Raw genomic sequence first — 18534 nt, 5'->3', positions numbered from 1 at the left:
GCCCAAAGAGAACGAAATTTTTTTAATTTTAATTTCACTTTATAATCCTTGATAAAGACAGTTTAGATCAGCCAGCTTAAATAGTTTCTGAGAGACCAGAGCTAAAACTCAAATTAACAATCATATTACCTAAGATTTTTGGTGCTTTCTTACATAGGAATGGACGTACAATAATTCCCGTAAACTGTTTACCATATTCTTCAGAAAAGTTTTCGATATTACTTTCCTCAATTTGGTTTTTCTCTTTTTTTAGTTTGAATAACAAATCATTTCACTTTTCAAGGAAATCAATCAAATGTAATTATTTTATCTCATATATTATTCAGATGATGGGTAAGAAGCATTAAAGATTCGGTTTAACTGCTTCTGGCATTTAGTTAAGACCAGTTACGTTTTGAAATCAAATGCTGTCCAGGTTAACTTAGTGTTTCATTCTTTGAAGGTCGATAAAATAACGCCCAATTGCTTCATTGCTACAAGGCAAATTTAATAATCTTATAAATCGTCCAATTTATGATTGGATATCTCAGAGAAGACTAATTTAAAACGAAAAACGTTAGCAATAAAAAGAAATTAACAAAAGAATTAACTGAATTAAATTGATTTTATTAGTAAAGAAACACACATTTTATCTGATATCATTATTATTAGCAAACGTGATCCTTTGAAGTCTTGCTCACATTTCATTGAGAAGTAAATAATTTTCAGGTGAATTCCATTAAAGTTCAGTCCAGTCTCTTTAGTAGGCACTTAGTGTTAGTATATGAAAAGGCGGTACATGTAGAAGATATCATACATAACCGTGAACAATCCAGAACCGAGTGAGCATCCATTTGGGCCTCGGTTACAAGGTTGTGATATGAATTTTGTTTGAAGGAAAAAGTTGAATAAGCTGTCTGGCCATTAATTTCTTTTTCTGCAACAGAGAAAAAGAAAATGAAAGAAAAAACACAAGAAATATAGCAACATAAATGAAATGATTTCTCTTCATTGACAAGGTACAAGGGAAACGAATAGATGTGGTCTATTGATTCGATAGATCGATGTTATTGATGTTCCGTTTGAGCATCTTTAGGTTAGTGTGAGTAGGGAGTGAGTTCCTGAGTGTTGCATAATCTAGAAAGGAAGGATTGGGAATAATAATTGATGAGGGATCTAGCTGTTGAAATAGCATGTATGAGGGGGGAGGGAGAAGGGGGTATGTAGCTGGTTAACTCGGAGGTAGAGAGATTCTCGTATTATTAGCGAGATGTATTGGGGTGTATTTCAGAGTAATTTAGTAATGAAGCGTGCCGAGATTTTTAATGAAAATGAGGATTAATATTAACCCATCTGCCAGATTTTAAATGAAGTGGTATTAAACAGTTCCCGGACTAGTTCTGTAGCGTGCCAACAGATGGCAGCACACGGTTAAGTGCGCAATGAAAGCTAGCAGTGATGTTTTTGAAGCAGTGCGCTGAGTGACATCGCTGCGTTTACTTCGCAAGATGTGAAATTTTTGATATTGTAAGCTGCAATCTGCGATTTCGTGATGGGATGGAGGTTGGAACAAAGAGCCAACGTGAAATTTTGCGCAAAATTTGGGACGTCTTCTACAAAGACATTGAGTATGCTTTGGCAAATGTACGGTAACAAGGCAATTGGTTTTACGCAATGTTACGAGTGGCACTCGCTCTTCAAAAGCAAACGAACATCCCTGGAAGACGATGAGCGATCTGGAATATCGACCACGGGCGTCATCCCAGGAGATGTAGAGAAAATTCATCAGCTTGTGAATGAAGATCGTCGGACGACAATCAATGACATTGCTGATGTTATTGATCTGTTGTATGGATTCATGCAGACAATCTTAACATCTGAACTGAACATCCGGCGTGTCTCTGCCAAATTTTCCCGTCTGCTGAACACTCAGGAGAAAGAACATTGCGTTAATGTCTGTCAAGATGTCAGTCAGCCTGCCGCTGATGACCAATCCTTCATGTCAAGGATCATTACTGGTGATGAGAGTTGGGTCCACAGGTACGAACCTGAGATGAAACAGCAGTTATCACAATGGAAGAGCCCTTCATAGCCACGACCTAAGACAACACGAAAGAACCGCAGTTCAATCAAGAGCGTGTTGATCGTGTTTTCCAACATCTGCATTATTGTGCAGCGAGAATTCATCCCCCAGGGCCAGCCAGTCAGTCGGCAGTTTTTACTACGCCGTTTTGAGAGAAGAAATTTGGCGAAAAGACCGGTTCTGCAGAGCGCGAAGAACCAGTTTCTTCATGACGACAATGCATCCTGCCACCGAGCTCTGCTCTCTCGTGAATTTCTCATCAAAAACAACACAGTATCGCTTCTACATCAGCCCTATTCGTCACATTTAGCCAACTTCCTGCGGACTTCCATTTCTTTCCCAAGATGAAAATGCCGCTGTTTTAACACCATTGTCCTTTTCCTGGAACGAATCGCAGATGGTTCTCGAATCGCTTAAGGAAAACAACTTTCAGGTCGGATACCAAAAGTGGCAGGAACGCTGAGACTGGTCTATTTCCTCACAAGGTCATCATTCCGAAGGAGAAGATGTGAAAACATGGACAATGTATTTTTCAATAAACATAACGGGAAGTTTTTGATACCGCTTCGTAATTGTAGATCAGTTTTACTACATCTTTTAAAAAGGCTATTAATTATTAAATTAATGCTTATCTATTTAAAAATGCATAAGTATTAATGCGATGAAGAAGAAAGCGATATTTATTAATTTCTATTTATTTTTCGGCAAGAATTGGACACAGAAGATCAATGAGTAAAAGATGAACAAGAAACAGAACCAAAGAACACACAAAAAAAAATAGACAATATAAAATGGTCTTACTGCTAAGAAAATAATAAGAGTCGAAAACCCTTATACCACATCCTGCAGAGTTAATCTTCTCAAATGCATGTGACTGCTTGAAATCATTCCAAAGTTCTGAAATGGAATAAAAATAAAATAGTCCCCAATTTCTTTCCTGGTTTTAATGTTTTCCATGATTTCTTTAATATTATTCAAGAAATCCTCATCTCTTTAACACAATCGACTTTCCTATTTATATAAGATGATTTTATATTAGAAATTATCACTTCTTTAATATATGTTGTGTTTTATTTATTATCAGTTATTTTGTAGTATTAGCACAAGGCCTCAGATATGAAGGGAGGGGACAGACGTTTAGAAAGGTTCTAGGATGTTACCGATATGTTACTGATACGTCACTTTATGCGTGATTAGACCGCAAAGGAAAAAGAAAACCAATATTCTTCATCTCTGAGAGTTTGATGACTTATTTAGAGTATGTCTAAATCATTTTTAATGTTGTATGCTATGTTTTAATAGAGAAAAACTAAACAACTACAACAAACAAATCCGTCGTACACATGATAGCAGGCGTTCGAGGTCACTCCTCAAGTTATCAACGCTTGGGCATTGAACGATTTTGTGTAGAACACATGCGTCATTTGTGTGCATCTCAGGCAGACTTCAATTGACAGCGTTTTTATGTGTCATTAAAAATCTCAGCACGCTTCAATACTAAATTGCTCAGAAATCCCATAATACATCTCGCTAATAATACGAGAACCTCTCTACCTCCGAGATAACCAGCTACATACCTCTTCTCCCTCTCCTGTCATACATGCTATAGTTTATACCGAGCTGGTAGTGTCTACTGGTAGCATAGCCAGACCAAAAATCTTTGGAAATTATCTCTGTGTTCCGACTCGCAGGTAGAACGGACAACGCCGTCGCTCTTTTCTACCACAGACAATCTGTAGAACACCAAACTGGGGTTTCTGTATTGGTTGACTGGCAGAGGGTTGTGAGCGTCTGACAACACTCTAGATGTGGAAAAAATCTGTCTTAGTCTACTCTTGATCCTGCATGATTGTAACTCTTCCAAAGAGACGAGCTGCGGAAAAGTGAGTCTGAGAAACGACGACCCCACCTGGTGAGCGCCAATCAAACTCTGGAGATGTCGCAACCGCAGCGCCCGACTGCTCATCGTCAGGCACAGCGTGCTCAGTTTTCCACCTAGCGGTTGTCGACAGCAAATGGATCGTATGACGAGTGAAACGTGTAAATTCCAAAGGAAGCGGAAACACAGGTGGCAATGTATGACGGTAATGTTGTAAGCATTCGCCACCTCTACTCCACCTTTCAAGGATAACTTCCGCTCGGCTAATTTCTGAGTAAAGTTGGTCACCCTGATCTTTCCAGTGCTTCTCTACTTGGAGATGTGGACCAAACCATATCCCGAGTAATTTACCCTGCCTGTCCATCCAGCGCATAATGATGTTGATGGACTGAGCGACCAGCATCTCTAGGCAAAGAGCTTCAGAACGATGTTTGATGTCACTGCCTCGTAGTCCCTTAGAGACTGCTGTCAGACTCAATGACAATGCGTTTAATAAAGTTATGGTCCGAAAATTATCACGAGATTCTCGTTGTTCGGGTCACTTCCCAGGTGCGATACTACTGTACGACTCACAGCACTAAGAATTACCCTGTTTTGCTGCCATTCCTAGTAAATATTGGCTAAGAGGTCCCCAAAGAAGTGTGGCATACAAAAGTAAAATTCATATGGGAGAACATCGAGACCAAGAGATTTTTCCCTCCAACATCCATTCATTCAACCATCAATCCCCGTATCTCAGCAGCCGTATCAGCTCTTGGCAACACTCCGTCTATACACAAACGCACACACACACGCACACACACACACACACACACACACACACACACACACACACACACACACACACACACACACATGCATACACACGTAGGTATGTATGTACGTATGTTTGTATGTATGTACGTATGTATACATGCATGTACATATATATTTGTGTATGTATGTATGTATTTATGTGCGTACGTACGTATGTATGTATGTCGGCCACAACCAGACACAAAGTGTTCCTTCTCTTTCTTTCATGTGATGTCCTTGGTCATCGTCGACAACGACGGAAGAACTAATAATGTATAGTATAATAAAACCCATCCCAGAAGAAACAGAAGCCGAAAGATAACTAAGTGGAAAATGGCAAATGAGGAAATGCAGACATAGTATGGGAACTATGGGAAGTTGGGATACTGAGCAATAAAGCAAAATGGAAGTCAACAGATGAAGGAATTCACGTAGGATTCAGTAGAAATACGAATGGAAATAAGAACAGAAATAAAAAGGGACTCTGAGAGGTAAAGGCACCAACTGGTTTCTTAATTATGAACGCGCTGCCGACAACCCTCTCCTAAAGAAAAGACAAAAACAAACAAATGATGCACGGACACAGTTTTACAGTGAGCAAGAGAACCTAAACCCGTTTCACTCTCAAGAAAAGGATAAAAGACCGATCCCAAACATCATTATCATCACTCGAATGAATGACATCGGTATTTCACCAAGAACAAGCAAATATATAAGTAATCCCTAGGTCGACATTACAATTTCCCCTCCCCATAAGGAGAAACAATCAACGAAAACTGACCGAAACACACCAAAGGAACCTAAATTCCAAAAAGTCACTGAACAACAGATTTCTGCCATACGGAGAAACTCCCAACGAAATCTCCCTGAAATACGTCAGCGGAGCATAAAATTCAGACACACCGAACAGTCGTAAACCACAAATCCACAACATAAATTAGGCCAATAGGAGATGCATTTATAACGTGATTACAATAACTCTTTTCGAGACCAAGATCAGAGATATACGGTGGCACCAATCATAGAAGAGAAGTCAAAAATAATTAAGATCATTAATTTAGTAAACAAAGAATTAAGAACACAACAAATTAACTTATTCTCTAAAGGGCTGAAATTCCCACCAATCCCTCAAAGACACAACTATAACGAAATGAAAAACGAATTAAGATTCTCCAAAGAACGGTACGAGAAAAATAGCCTCACGAAATGGTAAGAACAAAACCCGAGATTTCTCTGAATATATTTGGAAGTACCCATATCAACACACACACACACACACACACACGCACGCACACACACACACACACACACACACACACACACACACACACACACACAGAAAACCCAACCAAACTTGCATTATCGTATGAGAAGACGATGCATAATGTGAAAAGGCCAAAATCCATTGTCAATGAAAAATAATGAGAATCTTTAGGATATTAATAAATTTATACCCAGAGGCGTGTAGCGTGTGATCGTCGTATTGAGCATGACAGGGAAAGTTGAGCAGGGAACCTGCATCAAAGTTTAGAGACCTCTGCAAAGTTTAGAAAAAGTTTTCAATGTGCCGAAGGATATCTTATGCAACTGAAGGCGAGTGTCTTGGCAGGCACTCGTTTCATACATAAATCTTTAGGGATTATGGACTGAACTAAACCGAAACTAATCTGAACATATTCTGATAACTCATGGATGGTGAATCGACGATTTCCACTCACAGCTACACGCACATCTGCGATGTTTTACTCAGTTTCGCTGGTTGTATGTCTACCAGAACGTTCGTCAATATCGATATGTGTGCGTGTATATAGAAATAAAAATTATAAATTATAAAAAATAAGGATGAAAGGTGATAAAGGAGAAGTTAATACAATATAAATGGTGCAATTAGAAACAAGATTAAAATGAAAGAAGGTTCCAGGTGGAGTCGCGAGTGTGTGGATCTGTGGTGCAGAGCGAGGCCAAAGAGGGAGATGATAGAGGGGGAGTTGTTAACCAAGCGGAAGTGACGGGCGACGAGGGTGTTTGAACGTAGCCGAACATCTCTCAGATGTTCGGTGAGATGTTCGGTGAGATGTTCGGTGAACCGGTCGGCCAGTCGGCGGCCCGTCTGACCTACATATAGTTTACCACAGATGTTGCATCTAATACAGTATATGAGGCTAGAAGAGGTGCAAGAGAAGGAATTTGTGATGCAAAGCATGTGCTGATTGGAACCAGTGAAAGAAGTAGTGTTGGTGATGAAGGGGAAGGTTTGACAGCGGGATCTGGAGCACGGGAAGGATCCGGTTGGGGTGGGGGAAGAGGAGAAGGTGCTACGGACCAGAAGATCGCGTAGGTTTCGGGCGCGTTTAAAGGAGGACAAGGGTGGGCTGGAGAAAATGGAGCGGGTGGTGGGATCGAGCTGCAGACGACGGACGGCATGTAGGATCCTCCAAGGAATGGGTTGGGTGGATGGGTGGAAAAGGAGGGGAAGGAGGGTGCAGTTAGGGGTTGATGTGGTTAAGGAGAGATGGTGGTGGCGCGATCGATTTTACGAGCGCGAGCAAGGGCGGTTTGGACTAGGGGTGAGGGCTATCCTCGATGCCTGAACAGGCGGGCAAGGTACTGGGACTGGGTCTCGAAATCCTGGACCCGGCTGCACAAGCGTCGGAGGCGGAGGAACAGGGAGTAGGGGATGGCCCGCTTGGTGTGGAAGGATGGGAAGAGAGAAGTTGAGGTAGAGGTGGGAATCTGTGGGTTTGAAGAAGGCGGAGGTGGTGAGAAAGTGGGAGGGGTGGTCAATGGTAAGAGAGATATCAAGGAAGTTAACCAAGGTGTTAGAGATAGTAGATATATAGATAGAACCTACATGTGGCGTGTAAATCTGTGGATAATGCTGTTGCTGTTAGGTTTAATCACGTGACCGCTTTCAGATCAAAGATCCTTTATCAGACATTCTTTCTTTTTGCTTTTTTTTGTTCTTACAGATGTCATTGTGGTGCTGTTCAAAGGCTCAGAAGCAGTTGATGTGCCTTCAAGCTCACTTCGGTGGTTAAGGCTGGGTAATTTATTCCTAATGAAGTGTACCATCGTGATTCTGAACTTGACTGCGACCGTTCCCCTTGCTTGGATCTGTCCCCACTCTCCAGTACTAGGGTGGACAAATCCCCACCACATTGCTGGTGGTGTTGGAAAACGGCACTGGGTGGTGTGGCCTGTGGAGACGCTCCTTTCCTCCTCTAACGTGCAGCTGTCTTTTGGGCGATCCTATGTATGTCCCCCTCCAAGATCACGTCATGTGGTACACCTCATGAGATGTAAAACAGCGCTGGACGCTCTCCGTTGGCTGCCTTGCAATCATTGGACAATGGTTCTAGCAGCATGTGTCCGGTGCGTTGTTGGTGAGTGAGAGATAGTGTCTAAGGGTGTGGTTTCGTCTCATGATTTTGAAGAGGAGACCAGAGATTTTGATCGGGATGTCAACCTCCATGCAGTGAGCGAGAATGCCCTACAACCGTATCACTTTTCTTGGCAAACCTATCGGGAACTCTTCTACTTGTCTTTTGGTGATCACCTCAACCCATCTACTTCTGGAGTCCAACAGGGTAACCCACTTGGTCCTGCTCTATTGGTATTGGGCATTGGCGATGTTACCTAGAAGATAGCCGACCGAGACTTAAGTATCAGGAACCTCAATGACGCTTGTTTGAGAGGCCCTGCTGACAAGATGTTTGCATCTGCGAGGACAATGATCGAAGAACTTGGTTCTAAGAACTTTGGATTAACAGCTCCAAATGCGAGCTCTGGCTTATCAAACATCCAGCTTTACATGAGCAGACTATTAAACTATTTATTGACTGCCCAACCTCTATCGCGGTTCATCCTTCAACAGCCCAAGATTATAGTAGAAGACTCCTGCTCATGTTGCCACGCAGTGGGACTGAACCCAGAACCATGTCGTTGGGGAACAAGCTCCTTACCATATAGTCACACATATATAAAACACACACACACACACATGTGCACACACACACACGCAGACACAATATGTCAAACAGGAGTGATCAATAATTGTATATTTGTTTAGTCCATCAATTTACATCTCTTATGGCCAAGTTTCACTCAATCATTTGGTAGAGAGTAAAGGAAACAATTGGGGGTGGCATAATAGTCTAAAGCTTTTGAAGGTGACACCTCAGTACTGTCTAAATAGACTGACTAAAAGTCCCCAAAATATGAAACGAATTTGCACTTACTTCTGTTTATTTCAGTGTAAACGTCACCTTTGAGGTAACGCAAACCTGCATTGGTATGGTTATGAGTTGACATGTAGCAAGCTTTCAAATGAAAGGTGTAGTCAAACGATTGACAGGTTGGTTCTGCTTCACATCCGTAGAAACACTGCATGTAATGAATGCCATACGTGACACCCAAATCATTCGTACCCAAAACATAACCGTTGTAAACGAAATCCACAGGACATCTTCCTGAAAGAATAAAACAGATAAATGAACGTTTTGGTTCGGTTTTCTTAATTGTGGTGGGCTGCTTTTATGGTGAAGTGTTTTATTGATTTAGAGAAATGAGAAATATTAAATATATAAATATATTGGGTAAAGATATAATAATAATAGTAATAATAATAATAATAATAATAATAATAGTAATAATAATAATGATGATGATGATGATGATGATGATGATGATGATGATGATGATGATGATAATAATAATAATAATAATAATAATAATAATAATAATAATAATAATAATAATAATAATAATGCCCAGATGCTGTACCAGGTAGTGGCTCTCATGGCTTCTGATCTTAATTGATTGGAAGTGTTATCAAGTACATTGTTTTGTCTTGGTATAAAAGACGGGGCTACAGCAAATATTCTGCTTAATACCATAGATTTGTTTGTCAGTTGCTTGACCTTAACCAGTTGAGCATGTCCCTTGGTGGCTGACGATATGTGCATCTCTGATCACGAGCAGAAGTATTGGGGGAACATCATAGCCATGTGTTGAGAGGAATTCTTTGGGGTTTGAATAATTCACATTTGGAAACATGGGTGTTTTGATCAACATCCTTAAACAAACCTTATTCAGGGACCTTTTGAGCGGGATGGGCTACTCGACCTGAAGAAAATTCTAACTGGGCTCCACCTGCAAGGTCATGCGCTGTTTATCTTGATATGAGATCACCATGTCGCGCACATATGGTTGTGATGCATGTGCCTGGTGTACCCTTATCAGACGGGTAGTCATGATGGGTATACTGGGCTTCGTATATTTTACCCCAGTGTCACTTTGATGGCATGCACTGCTCTCTCACTCAATAATAATAATAATAATTGCAAGAACACTATAGTTTTCTATGTTCGGGCATACAAACGATCATCTTTAAAAACATTAAAAACCGTTAATATTTACAACTTCTGTGAATACCTACTCTTTCCTTTCTGCTTGAATATTCGAAAATGCAAACATCCTTTTTATTGCAAGAAAACTACAGTTTTCTCTGTTTGTATATACAAACGATCATCTTTAGAAAATTTTAAACTTTGATATCTACAATTGTGTGTGAAAATTTTACCCTTTTTTTCTCACTGACTACGCGAATATGTAAACATACCTTTTCTTGCAACAAATCAAACGCACGATATAAATAAAGGAGATAAGCACCTGGCAATATATACAAACTGCACAATTACGAAAACTATAAACCACAGAAAAACCTATAAAAAGAAAAAGAAAATTCAAAAAATCCCGCCACAATCGCCCCAAAATTAAAAAATTCAACGATGTAAACGTCACTATGTGTGTGTATATATATATATATATATATATATATATATATATATGTATACATATATATGTACATATATATATATGTATATATATATATATGTATATATATATATATATATATATATATATATATATATATATATATATATATATATATATATATATATATATATATATATATATATAATTTAATAAATGGAGTTATACGCATATGTTAAATGAATTCTTTTATTTCCCACATATGTTTCGAAGATTACAAATGGTTCCTTCCAAAGGAATAAGTGATGTTGATAAAGATGTAATCTTCTCTTCAGGGAAATACATAAGAGCCGACTTAACCGTAAGACATTTTAACCGAATGTGATAACTGTGGGTAGAGAAGATTGCTACATATCTTATTTGAAAAAACCGTTGGAATTTGCAACGCTACGAGACAGTACGTTGGACAAAGAGGGAAGAAAAGAAGGAAAAGAAGAAAATTAGAATTTAGAATGGGAAGTCAATAAAATGATTTAAAACCAGATTAAAAATGGGAGAAAAGTGTTTTATGTAGAATGTAACCGCAAAGGTGAATTAATCTTGTATTTATACATGTAGTGTTGACATAAATGCATATAAATATATATATATATATACTAGCAGTATAACCCGACGTTGTCCGGGTGTGACTCATTACGCCATCTACGATAAGTCTTGCTATGTGAAAATCAACTAAAAAAGAAAGCCTTACAACGAAAAAACCCTTATGATGTAAATATGTTCATAATTCAAAAGACGATGAAATTAATAGGGAAAGTCTGAAGGCTGTTTTGCGTAACATTATTAAGTGTACGTAAATTTCATCCGTCTAATTGGCTATACAGATGCTTGTGCAAAACAACTTTTTGCGCTGCCCTGATTATATATAGCACGGTAATCCCTTTTCCCAGGTGCTAGGACGGCAATTTCTGATGAAGCAATTGCTGGCGATCTGTTGCTACACAGTTCTGGAATGTGGTGAATTGATGCAGTCTGTTGCTGTATTTTTAAACCGGTTGCTTTCTTTCCCCAGCAAGCTCTCTTCTTTGGAAGCATAATCTATGTACATATTAAACAGAACAACAAACGTTATAACAGATGGCAGGGTCGGTAGTTTTCACATTTTGGTAATTTTTCAGATTAACACCCGCACGATTACGTAACCCTAACCTTAAAACCCTAAACCTAACCCTAATCCTAACCCTAACCCTAACCCTAAACCTAACCCTAACCCTGACCCTAAAACCGTAACCGTAACACTAACCCTAATCCTAACCCTAACCCTAACCCTAACCCTAAACCGTAACCCTAAAACCCCATCCCTGACCCTAAAACCCTAACCCTAACACCCTAGTGAAAATCGTGCGGGTGTTAATCTGAAAAATTACTCACATTTTGCAATGTGTTGTCCTGTCTACATAAGCTCCGTAGTTTGTGTCTGTTCAAAACATTGACGAACATGGGTTATATTGTAGTGAATGCGTGTGTGTATGCGTTTGAGAGAGCGAGAGAGAAGAGGGAGAGAAGAAGAGAGAGAGAGAGAGAGAGAGAGAGGGGGAGAAAGGAATAGAGAACAGGAGCAATGAAGAGAGAGAAAGAAAGGAAGGAAGAACAGAATACAGTTATGAAATAGGGTGAAACTGAAGCGTGTGACCCGATGACAAAAAAAATTAGTCTAATAGGTGTAAAACAACTTGCTGGGAACAAATATGAAGAAAAAAATGCGCGCTCACGAACGGGCTAGGAACATTAACATTGTGAATGTTCCGAGACGCCTCACCGGAGCCAAGAAACAAAAGAAAAATAGTGTAATAGATGTAAAACAACTTGCTCTGAAAGAATATCAAGAACACACACACACACACACACACACACACACACACACACACACACACACACACACACACGCACACACACACACACACACACACACACACACACACACACACACACACATATATATATACACAAACACACACATATATATATATATATACACACACACACGCACACACACATATATATAGCTACCTTGTGGTCTCCTCTATATATACATATACAATAATCCTTTGAAATCTCAGATAATTTTTCTGAATCTCCTGATTCTTTCGATGTGCTAGTTCCATGGTATTAAATTGATATTAATTTCACATTTTTTTACCTTACAGTTTTAATTTATACATACATATATACATACATACATACATACATACATTCATGCATGCATATATATATATATATATATATATATATATATATATATATATATATATATATATATATATATATTCACAGCAAGTTGTTTTACACCTATTACACTAATTACTTTTTGCTTTTGAGCTCGGGTCAAACACTATAGTTTAGAGGCCATGGACTGACGATGTGTGACGATGTGAATGTTCCGAGTCCTCTCGCCACCTCGCCTTTCGCGAGAGCGCATTTTTTTTTCATATTCGTTCAGAGCAAGTCGTTTTACATCTATTACACTATTTCTCTTTTGTTTCTTAGCTCCGGTGAATGTTCCGAGTCCTCTCCCCACCTCCCCGTTCGCGAGGACGCATTTTTTTCTTCATATTCGCTCCCAGCAAGTTGTTTTACACCTATTAGACTAATTTTTTTTCATCTTTGTCACCGGGTCAAACGCTTTTTCATAACATAGAAACGTAAAAAGACACACAACCACACATACATGATCTGTGACAACAACATACACATAAACACATACACACATCAACATTATAAATATAAGATTTAGTTCCTGTGTGTTTTGAAAAAATCTGTTATCTCTGTTGCTCTCACTTTTTGCACCGTCGCTAGAAGGGGACTGAACTCATGTTTGCAAATAATGGCAACTTGAATATTGTTAGAATTTATGGTTTAAAATTATTTTTAATGCAAAAATTCACGTGTTAAGAAGCAACCAAAAAAAACAACAACAAAGAAATGGCCGATTCCGGGCATTTTCGACCATGAGGAATCCATTGGTGCGACTCCCAGATTGCTATCTTGTAAGGTGTGGATTTCTATAGATGCAACACACACCCACACCCACACACACACACAAACTCAGCTATATAGATATAGATATACATGTTCATATAATACATACATATGTACACACACACATATATATATACACATATATATTCACGCATACATACACATACACACACACATAATACATACATACATATATACATACATACATACATACATACATACACATACATATATGTGTACTCACATACACACGATAGAACCCAAATTAGGACACCCAACACGTCTATAAAACATAACTTAAACATTACTTTCAATTTAACTTAACATAAGCATTACTTCCAACTATGTTCAATACATTGTGCTCCCATAACATTATACCTTTGATTTCATTGCTCCTTCTTAACTCCATCTCCTTCACTTGTTGCCTTTATTTTCTTCAGCAAAGATAGGAGTAATTTATCCTGTTTAGGCTATGTTAGTGGCATTATTCTGCGTCTGAGAATTTTAAATATCTTCTTTAACTCTCTTAGACATATCTAAGATTCTGAAAGCAATCTTAGTTCGTTTGTTTACGTTTATCGTAAGATGAATTCAAAACATATAAATATTTTCTTCTACCTACTTTATTACGTATAAAATACTGTTCCGCACAAAATAGATCCCTTCACTTTATTTATTGGTAAACTCTTGCATCAACAAATATAGAGCGTGAATATCGAAGTAAACTTTGGTAATAATATTAACTTAGTTTAAACAAGTAATCTTTACTCCTTTAACCCCGTATTTTTCCCCATCTGATTTCCATTTCACTTAACAACACAATCTCTCTCTTTAGATCAATAGACCATCCATCACCTTTATATATTGTCATACACTTAATATCTTACTAGTTCATACAAGCATCATTCTCCTATACATATAACATTACCACACGTCTTTAATCTTTATTACCTTAATTTTTATTACCACACGTCTATCGTGTGTATGTGCGTACACATATATGTATGTGTATGTATGTATGTATGTATGTGTGTACGTGTATGTATGTGTGAATATATGTGTGTGCATATGTATGTATGTATATGAACATGTGTATATATATATATATATATATATATATATATATATATATATATATATATATATATATATTTGTTTTGCAAGATTTTTGATGTGAAATCGTGTGTTGAAACAGATGTTGTTGTACTTGGGGATGGTCATATTGCCAGTTTAGCCAATAAAAACACACGCACTGTATATTTGGTGTTAATTTGCTTCAGCTTTATATTACATTAATCTTAATCTTATTTCGCCAGAGTTCTTTCGTCACACCTTTAGCAAGGTGAGACACACATAAGAAGGAAGGAAACAAAGGACCACTGATGAGGTCACAGAAGTGTGACGAAAGAACTCTGGCCGAAATAAGATTAAGATTGATGTAATATAAAGCTGAAGCAAATTAACACCAAATATACAGTGCGTGTGTCTTTATTGGCTAAACTGGCAATATGACCATCCCCAAGTACAACAACATATATATATATTTACATATATATATTTAATTATATATAAAGGGCATTAACTGTGTATCAATGCCTCACGCTATCGAGGGACTAAATAAGTAAAAACAACTACCAAAAATAAGCAACATATTTACCGAAAGCGAGGGAATGCAGCTTTTCAAAATTTATCTCTTAAAAACATTTAACTCAACGGTAGACCACTGGTTTCTCAATCAAATACAGAAAAAACTGTGAAGTAACCTGTATTCTTTTGTTCATCAGTACACGTATGGTCAAGATATATAAAAATAAACAAGAATCACCTACCACGATGTAGCCATAACAGCAACGATGACTTTTGCTCACAATTATATATCCCTGAAAGAGATTTGAATTTATCCAGTTGCATCTCGGTAACATGTGCTTATACAGAATAATATTCAGCACTGAATATATTCTAATTATTTATAATATAATATAGGATAAATTCTTTATAAGAATTTATCAAGTAGTCAGCGTGAAAAAACCTCATAATGAAAAAATAACGAAAAATTTCGTAATGAAAAAATTCATCGTTTCTTCATAGATATATTTAATTATATATAAAGGGCATTAACTGTGTATCAATGCCTCACGCTATCGAGGGACTAAATAAGTTGCTTATTTTTGGGAGTTTTTTAAAACTTATTTAGTCCCTCGATAGCGTGAGGCATTGATACACAGTTAATGCCCTTTATATATAATTAAATATATCTATGAAGAAACGATGAATTTTTTCATTACGAAGTTTTTCGTTATTTTTTCATTATGAGGTTTTTTCACGCTGACTACTTGATAAATTCTTATAAAGAATTTATCCTATATTATATTATATTATATTATATATATATATATATATATATATATATATATATATATATATATATATATATATATATATATATATATATATATATATATATATATATGCATTTATGTCAACACTACATGTATAAATAAAAGATTAATTCACCCTTGCGGTCCCATTATACATATAACACTCTTCTCTCCATTTATCAAATTTTATATTTACTCAAATACCCCAAACTAACAGGGAGTTTCTACCTCGTAAACAGGAGTTACAACACATTCATTTTGTGATCTTTGCTACCCTGGTATCTATTAACCAATTTATTTTATCGGAGTTAATTGTTAACTAAGAGAAAATAAATACATATACTCATATATATATATATATATATATATATATATATATATATATATATATATATATATATATATATATATATATATATATATATATATATATAAATAAGGATAAGATCGATATTTAAAATATTGATCTTATCAAGTGGTCAGCATGGGAATAAAAACCATCAAAGGTAATAATTATTTATAAGCACATGTCTTCGTCTTCGCTAATCGTGCCATGCGGACATTTATTGTGGTTTTAGAGTCAGGATTTGACTGCTATTTTTTCAGCGTGGTGGTATCTCTTGATACCCTGTATTATAATTTAAAATAATTATTACCTTTGATGGTTTTTATTCCCATGCTGACCACTTGATAAGATCAATATTTTAAATATCGATCTTATCCTTATTTATATAAATATAATTTTATCAGTGTATTTACTGCGCTGATATTCCGTCCGGATCGCACGAAAGGTTGCTTAGGCGGGCTATTTAAGCTAGTCGTGTACATACGTGCATATATATGTATGTATACGTCCGTATATGTAAGTATACTGTTTATATACATGTATTTGTATTTATGTACTGGAGTATATTCCACTGATGAAGGCAGAGCATTATTATTTATGCAAAGCCAGAAATCCAGGATTTGGAATTATCTTATTTTTACTGGTTCATTTGGTCTTCGTCTTCGCTAATCGTGCCATGCGGACATTTATTGTGGTTTTAGAGTCAGGATTTGACTGCTATTTTTTCAGCGTGGTGGTATCTCTTGATACTCTGTATTATAATTTTTATATATATATGTATATATATATATATATATATATATATATATATATATATATATATATATATATATATATATATATATATATATATATATATATATATATATATATATATATATACATATATATATTTATATATTATTATAAAATCTGGTAATTAGTCATATATTAATTAATATCGATTAATTATCAGTAGGCCAGAACATCTAAAGAATCAAAGAGATTCAGAAATATTATCTGCAATCTCAGGGGATTAAGGTACATTTTAAAATAGACAAATGGTAAGAATTTGCTAAATCCGAAACTAGTTCCTGTTTAATAATGCTTGTTTAGGTGATTTTAAATGTCTTGCCCGCTCACGTTTTTGGTATGCTGCTATATTTCATGTTGAGAACAATTTAGGTTTTAATAGACACAAGATGTGATCTATTTCTAGCGCATTAATTGTCCACGTCAGTGGTCGACGTTATTTTTTAAAATGTACCTTAATCCCCTGAGATTGCAGATAATATTTCTGAATCTCTTTGATTCTTTAGATGTGCTGGCCTACTGATAATTAATCGATATTAATTAATATATGACTAATTACCAGATTTTATAATAATATTTTACCCATTGCCCATGTTCTCATACTGAATATAAAAGACGCAGTAAATATTTTCTGCGGATATATTCTTGGAATTAGCGTCCAAAACGAAGACTTTTGAATTTTACCATTAAGCTGTAATTAGCAGAACCATATGCACGCGCACCAATGGCGGCGGGCAACTCTGTATACGATTCTGATGATTGCGGCTCATTACAAATCAGGCTGATGAGGAATAGACAAATGGTAAGAATTTGTGAAATCCGAAACTAGTTCCTGTTTAATAATGCTTGTTTAGGTGATTTTAAATGTCTTGCCCGCTCACGTTTTTGGTATGCTGCTATATTTCATGTTGAGAACAATTTAGGTTTTAATAGACACAAGATGTGATTTATTTCTAGCGCATTAATTGTCCACGTTAGTGGTCGACGTTATTTATATATGTTTATATATATATATATTTATATGTAAACGTACATATATATACATACATCTACATATATTTATATATATTCTTCTTCTTCTTCTTCTTCTTCTTCTTCTTCTTCTTCTTCTTCTTCTTCTTCTTCTTCTTCTTCTTCTTCTTCTTCTTCTTCTTCTTCTTCTTCTTCTTCTTCTTCTTCTTCTTCTTCTTATTGTTCAGTTGTTTTATTTTTATAACGTGCTTTCACTTCACTACCTGGTGTTTTTGTTATGTATTTGCCTAAGGCACCTACTATGATAGGAATTGTTTCTGTTTTTAGATTCCACATTCGAGTTACCTCTATTTCCAGGTCTTTGTATTTTGAAAGTTTTTCCATTTCTTTTAGGGAAACGTTGTCATCTGCTGGTATTGATACATCAATTAGAAAGCATTTTTTTTTCTTCATGATCTTTGACAACTATATCTGGTCTATTTGCCTTAATTTCTCT

The 18534-nt window shown here is 36.5% G+C and overlaps 1 protein-coding gene across 1 annotated transcript in view; it reads right to left on the bottom strand.

Moving 5' to 3' along the window:
* Positions 1-656: 656 nt before the first annotated feature.
* The window catches only part of LOC128249715 (uncharacterized), a 25914-nt gene continuing 8036 nt past the window's right edge, over positions 657-18534 (bottom strand). The window contains exons 4-6 of the mRNA XM_089364866.1: positions 8975-9205; positions 2864-2959; positions 657-916 (exon numbers count right to left, since the gene is read on the bottom strand). Coding sequence (XP_089220992.1) covers positions 726-916; positions 2864-2959; positions 8975-9205 — 518 coding nt within the window. The 3' untranslated portion in view covers positions 657-725. The remainder of the gene's footprint in view (positions 917-2863; positions 2960-8974; positions 9206-18534) is intronic.

This window comes from Octopus bimaculoides, chromosome 16 (assembly GCF_046866305.1).
Source record: "Octopus bimaculoides isolate indiv1 chromosome 16, ASM4686630v1, whole genome shotgun sequence".
Lineage (NCBI taxonomy): Eukaryota > Metazoa > Mollusca > Cephalopoda > Octopoda > Octopodidae > Octopus > Octopus bimaculoides.
This window is presented reverse-complemented; position numbering and strand designations above follow the sequence as displayed.